The following is a 6,860-nucleotide window of genomic DNA, read 5'->3' as shown; positions in this document are numbered from 1 at the left end:
TGCTCTAATACCATCTTGTAGCGACCCAACCTCAGAAGGTCAAGTCTCTGTGTTTCAATGTTAACCCTGGATCGGTAATGCTGACACACACACAGTACTCGAAGGATTTATAACAGAGTAGCAATCACACACTTATTCCATTGAATGTCTCAAAGGAGAACTTATTACAATAATTATGGCTTAAGGCCATCTAAATAAGATAATAGTAGAAGACTTCGAAGATAAAGTGAGTCCATCAACTCCAACGGCATAGCTGAGTGCATGACAACCGACCTATGGCACCTTACTCATCGTCTGAAAAGTCTGCAACATGATACGTTCCAGCTCGAAAATGGGTCAGCACATGGAATATGCTGGCATAGTAACACAGTACAGCAAAGAATAGATAAATGCTATCACTACATGCATATATGGCTGGTGGAGGCTCTATGGTTACAAAGTTTGTGCTGAAAGCCAATTTTTTCCTACAACAAAGGAATAGATTTTTATTTAACTATCATGGTAGCTGAAACAACATTGAGAATGGTACCCCCATTTCAATTCCCATTAAAAGTAATTATCAACCCAACAAATTAATTTAAAGTGATGAGATCCATAGGATAATTCAAGAACCAGATACTCAAGATGTCCATAATCGGGGACACGGCTAACCATGATTAGTTTGTACACTCTCAGAGGTTTGCGCACTTTTCCCCACAAGACTCGATCTTCTCCATTGGATTTCTCGCACTACAAGGTGTTTGAGAAACGGATGACTGAGACACAGTCTTTCAGAAGCATTAACTCTAACCCCGGGTAGACCGTACCAAACTACATCCCCTACATCTGCTAGTCTACCACTGGAAGAGGTCATGCAACTTACTCCACTATGCTAGTGCCCATAATAGCTTGTGGCTGCACACGGAAGTTTCAAGCATGAATAATCTTATGATCCCTTTGAGCCTGGGTGGCGGACCATAGGAGGATCGCATGGTATAACCCCGGGATCTCCTAGGACAACACTGGTATAACCCAGGTGCCCTCAAGCAATCCACCCAGATGTGTATTAAAGTTGCCACCTTAAGTTGAACCATTAATTTACAAACTCACATCTGTCATGGATACTCTCAAACCCAAACCATGTCTACGAGCATAGCATGGCAATATAAGCATAACATAGCAATAATTCCCAAGGGTTTGATAATAATCAGGTAATAGCTTTTACCTCATCATCTACTTCCCAAAACCCACATGTCAAGAGATCCTACTCATGCAATGTGTGAGGGTTGAAACTAATGCATAAAAACTGGGTAATAAAGGGGTATGATCAAAGTGTTACTTGCCTTCTTGACGATCTGCAAATCCTAAAGACTCGTAGTAGCATGCTTCGCACTTCGGGAATTCTATCGCAAACAAACAATAGCATACATAAACAATCAAGCAAAGATGCAAGAGGAAAACTTCGAATAATAAGATCTAACCAGAAAGTTCAACTGAAGAACTCCTATTTGCAAAAAGAATCAAATCAAAAGGAGAAACAAAACTCAAACTATGAAAGAAACAAGATCCGATTACTAATCTAGACTAAAGTAAAATTTTACAGTATCAAAATCTTGTTCAAGTGGGTTAAACAAAAAGAGGGCTTCGAGACGAAGATCTAGGTGCTTGTTTCACCCGATTTGGGTAAATGAGCGAAAAGATAAACTAAAACGAAGATTAGGTCAGAAATAACGATCGAAAATAATCGTGGAAAAACCCTGGAAAATAAAACGAGACGAACAGGCTAACGAATGAACGTCCGTTGTCTGCGGCTAACTGACGAACAATGTTCGTTAAACGAACGTACGGACGAACGTCCGCTATTTAACTAAACCGAGGAAAAACCGAACAAAACCAATAAAAACGAATCTAGGGTTTCTAAAAAACCAAACGGTTAACCGAAAAGAAGAAAAAAACGAACGGCGGTGGCGGTGTCGGCTACCTCCGGCCAGGCTACGGCAGGGTGGTGCGGCGTCGAGGGGCTCCGGCGGCGGCGAGGGGCGACGACGAACGACAGTGGCGCGGAACGGGAGGCGGTGGCGGCTTGCGACGGCGAACTGCGAGGCGGCGGCGACTTGCGGCGGCGGGGCGCGCAGGCGGCGGCGTGGGGTGGTGGGGTAGTGGGTGGCGGGGAGGGGCGGCGGTCAAGCTGGCAATGGTTAACCGTTCCCCATGTCTCCGCGGGTAATTAATCTATCAGGGGACAGGGATATACCAATATTAATATCCACGGGGAAGCATTTGGGTGAAATACGTTACCCAGTGGGTAAATGGGGATGGGGACGGCATGACATTACCCATACCCGATACCCGGCTTAGCCGTAACCTATTAACACTACCGCCCATTGGAGTGGCTGGACAGCCCAACTGGCCCAAAAGCCCAATAATTTCTAACCTAAACCTAGCCACACGCCCACACCTCTCCCTCAGTTCTTTGCCTCCTCCACTCCCTAACCTAGCCCGCAGCCACCTCTCTGCTCCCGACCCCAACCCCGAGCCCCGATCCAGAAATCACCACCGCAATCTCCGGCGCCGCCCTGCTCCACCACAACCGCCGATCGGCTCCTCGCTTCTGCAACCTGGACCCGGCCTACCCCTCCATCTTCTCCTCGGTCCTCCCCAGCAACATACAACAGTGCCCACATGAGCCTCCATTTGCCCGTCTCCTCCCACGGCCGGACCTGTGCGGGGTGGAGGACGGGCTGGTCGTGGGGCGGGGAGTGGGAGAGGAGGAGGATGCCCCCCCCCCCAAACCGAAGCCTCCATCCAGCATGTCCCCATCCCTCACCGGCAGCGGCAAGCCTCCACCGAGTCTGTCATCGTCCATCACCGGCAAGCATCTTGCAAGTCCATCCTCATCACCATCCGTCGCCGGCCGGAACACAAAGATTGGGTGAGAATCACGACTAAGCTTGCACTAGTTCATTACCTAGGTTTTTCTCTAGGAATATAGGCGGACGTATTAGTTTCTAATTCATAATCTGGTTAATTGTAGCATGTCCAATGGTAGCATGTCCACACCACCAACAGATAGCGATGGCCAAGATGTAGTTGCATATTCAGGGACAGGAAGTGTACCTCAAATAGATGCAATGGAGGAGGAGGAGGATGACTTCGACGAGTCCGCTGATTACCATGGGTTTGCAGATCCTATTTTTATTCCAGATGAAGAGGAAGATGGTGCTGGAGGGGATGAAGAGGAAGATGATGCTGAAGAGGAGGAAAATGTGGAAGTTGCATCCAAAAGAAAACTCACTTCGGTTGTGTGGGCTGAGTTCAAGAGAGTGAAGGTTGCAGGAAAATGGAAGGCTAAGTGTGTTTATTGCAATAAGGAGCTTGGAGGAGCACCAAAGAATGGGACCAAACATCTTCATTACCACTTAGGCATTTGTGTTTTGAGAAAGATCAAGATCAAGACCACCGTTGCTTCAGAATCAGCATTCAGCACAAGTGATAGAGTTATAAGCAACCATCGTTGTAGTCTTACTCCAGAGACGTTAGAAGCTCTAATGTGCTCACAAGATTGGATAAGAAACAAATATAAAGGTGTGTGTTCTTAACACTTTGGTTCTTATTACAATCATGGTTTTCCTACATTCGTCTTGGCTTCTTTCTTTATATGTTCACTCATACATGCATACTAAATGTTTTCTTGTAGATGGCAACAATGGTAGTGCAACAAGCTTCTGGACTTGTCTCCAAGACAGTCAAGAGGTGAAGTAACTCCTCATTGCTACAATTGGCTAGTGCGCAATTTCTAAGTTTTTAATTCTGTGTGCTCTCTTGTCATGTAGGTGCTGCCCCCACCTGATCTGGAAAGTTATGCTTGAGTATTCATGAAGAATCAAGATGAAGATGCCATGTGCCCATGTTAAAGTGTTAAACCATTTGGCTTGTTGCACTTCTTTTGCTCGCAAAGGCATTTGTTTAAATTCATGTGTGAACTTTGAATTGTAATGTTTTTCTCCTAAGTTTATGAACTACTATGTACCTCGAGTTTTAAGACTTATCATGTGGCTGAACCTTGAGACCTTGAGGTTTGAGACTTTATTTTGTGGCTGAAACTTGACATTTGAGACTCGTTAAGGTGCTGAAATGTTGTTGTTTTAGATGAAATGTTGTTGTTTTAGATGAATACTATTGTTATGTTGAATTGTTGTGTAATTATACTGAAATGCAGTTGTTTCTACTGAAATGCTGCCTGTTTTACTGAAATGCAGCTGTTTCTACTGAAATGTTGCCTTTTTTTGGGCAGAATCATGCTATAATTTTTGTGAAATGCATGTCACTTTACGTTGTGGGTTTCCCCGTGGGGATGAAAAGCCTGATGGGGATGGGGATGGGAAAGTTTCTCTCCCCGCGCACGGGGATGGGGATGGGGACGGCCATGAAGTTGGTGTCATGGGCACGGGTATGGGGGGGGGCAATACCCGCATGGGTATTCCCCATTGCCAGGCTGAGGTGGCGACGGCAGGGTACTTATAGGGGGGTCGGGGCGAGGGCAACTTGGGGAAGGGGCGGCGCGGTGGCGTGGCGCAGGCGGACTCCGGCGAGTCCGTCTCACGCATGGGAGGAGAGGCGGCGGCGCTAGGCAGGCCGGCCTGCTCGGTTGGGCTTCGACCCAGTATGGTAGGAAACTTAAAAAAACAAATTTCGCCGGAAAAATCCTAGAAAATAAAATAAGAAACTAAAAGTACCAAAACAAATTTTCACCGTCTAAATAGAATATTTAGAACAAAGTGAACATTTTCTTGGCCCTAAAATGCAATTTTGAAAAATGCAATTTTTTTAATTCAAATAAAATAGCCACAAAAATCCGAATAAAATTACTTATTTGATTTTAATAATTTCCGTCTAATATTTCATTTATTTTGGAGAAGTTATATTATCTCGTATCATATATTTTAATTAGAAATATTTTTGAAGAGGACAAATAATTAAAACCAAATGATCCTATTTTCAAAATTTGAGAAAACTCAACTATGAAAATAACGAAATTCCCAACTCTCTCCGTGGGTCCTTGAGTTGCTTAGAATTTCGAGGATTCGCGAAACGAAATGCAGTAAAATATGATATGCATGAATGACATGTGTATAACATTCGAAATTGAAATTTGGGATGTTACAAAGTGGGAGCAATTAGCTAGAGTAGCTCCGTGCAAATCATTGTAGACATAATTTTTTTTGCAAAATACATACGGCTCTGAATGTGGCGGACCCGTCGACTAAATTTCTCTCACAACCAAAACATGATCACTCTTTGGGTGTTAATCACATAGCGATGTGAACTAGATTATTGACTCTAGTAAACCCTTTGGGTGTTAGTCACATGGAGATGTGAACTAATCACATAAAGATGTGAACTATTGGTGTTAAATCACATGACGATGTGAACTAGATTATTGACTCTAGTGCAAGTGGGAGACTGAAGGAAATATGCCCTAGAGGGAATAATAAAGTTGTATTAACCAGAAACTTAGTACATGTGTGAATACATAGACAAACGGAATGTTGCTAGTATGCCTCTGCTTGACAAGCTTGTTGAATCAATAATGGTTATGTCTCCTAACCATAGACATGAGTTGTCATTTGATTAACGGGATCACATCATTAGAGAATGATGTGATTGACTTGACCCATCCGTTAGCTTAGCATGATGATCGTTTAATTTGTTGCTATTGCTTTCTGCAAAACGTATACATGTTCCTATGACTATGAGATCATGCAACTCCCGAATACCGTAGGAACACTTTGTGTGCTACCAAACATCATAACGTAACTGGGTGCTTATAAAGGTGCTCTACATGTGTCTCCGATGGTCTTTGTTGAGTTGGCATAGATCGAGATTAGGATTTGTCACTCCGAGTATCGGAGGGGTATCTCTGTGCCCTCTCGGTAATGCACATCAATATAAGCCTTGCAAGCAATGTGACTAATGAGTTAGTTGCGGGATGATGCATTACGGAACGAGTAAAGAGACTTGCCAGTAACGAGATTGAACTAGGTATTTGCTACCTCTCGAGCACTTGCATTGGTTTTCCCTTGAAGAGGAAAGGGTGGTGCAGCAAAGTACCGTAAGTATTTCCCTCAGTTTTTGAGAACCAAGGTATCAATCCAGTAGGAGGCTACGCGCCAGTCCCTCGCACCTACACAAAACAAATAAATCCTCGCAACGAACGCGATATGGGGTTGTCAATCCCTACACGGTCACTTACGAGAGTGAGATCCGATAGATATGATAAGATGAGATTTTTGGTATTTGTATGATAAAGATGCAAAGTAAAATAAAAGCAAAGGAAATAACTAAGTATAGGAAGATTAATATGATGAAGATAGACCCGGGGGCCTTAGGATTCACTAGTGGCTTCTCTCAAGAGCATAAGTATTTTACGGTGGGTGAACAAATTACTATTGAGCAATTGACAGAATTGAGCATAGTTATGAGAATATGTAGGTATGATCATATGTATATAGGCATCACGTCAGAGACAAGTAGACCGACTCCTGCCTGCATCTACTACTATTACTCCACACATCGACCGCTACCCAGCATGCATCTAGAGTATTAAGTTCAAGAAAACAGAGTAATGCTTTAAGCAAGATGACATGATGTAGAGGGATAAACTCATGCAATATGATGAAAACCCCATCTTGTTATCCTCGATGGAAACAATACAATACGTGCCTTGCTGCCCCTACTGTCACTGGGAAAGGACACCGCAAGATTGAACCCAAAGCTAAGCACTTCTCCCATTGCAAGAAAGATCAATCTAGTAGGCCAAACCAAACTGATAATTCGAAGAGACTTGCAAACATAACCAATCATACATAAAAGAATTCAGA

At 43.7% G+C, this 6,860-nt stretch overlaps 1 protein-coding gene across 1 annotated transcript; it reads left to right on the top strand.

Annotated features, from left to right (window-relative positions):
• The first annotated feature begins 2,432 nt into the window (after nucleotides 1-2,432).
• Nucleotides 2,433-4,070, top strand: LOC125516926 (uncharacterized). The gene is made up of 4 exons (XM_048682214.2): nucleotides 2,433-2,911; nucleotides 3,029-3,564; nucleotides 3,677-3,732; nucleotides 3,813-4,070. Exons 1-4 carry the CDS (start codon nucleotides 2,790-2,792, stop codon nucleotides 3,846-3,848), a joined length of 750 nt encoding a protein of 249 aa, XP_048538171.2. The 5' UTR covers nucleotides 2,433-2,789; the 3' UTR covers nucleotides 3,849-4,070.
• Nucleotides 4,071-6,860: the final 2,790 nt, after the last annotated feature.

The sequence above is a fragment of the Triticum urartu genome, chromosome 3A (genome assembly GCF_056163025.1).
Source record: "Triticum urartu cultivar PI428250 chromosome 3A, HENAU_Tu73, whole genome shotgun sequence".
NCBI classification, from domain to species: domain Eukaryota; kingdom Viridiplantae; phylum Streptophyta; class Magnoliopsida; order Poales; family Poaceae; genus Triticum; species Triticum urartu.
This window is presented reverse-complemented; position numbering and strand designations above follow the sequence as displayed.

What these genes read in the sequence shown, in the direction of transcription:
- LOC125516926 (XM_048682214.2), top strand. Translation starts at nt 2,790, where the DNA reads ATGTCCCCATCCCTCACCGGCAGCGGCAAGCCTCCACCGAGTCTGTCA. An exon ending in GGCCGGAACACAAAGATTGG is followed by an intron (nt 2,912 to 3,028) that starts GTGAGAATCACG and finishes GTCCAATGGTAG; the next exon opens with CATGTCCACACCACCAACAG. An exon ending in GTCTCCAAGACAGTCAAGAG is followed by an intron (nt 3,733 to 3,812) that starts GTGAAGTAACTC and finishes CTTGTCATGTAG; the next exon opens with GTGCTGCCCCCACCTGATCT.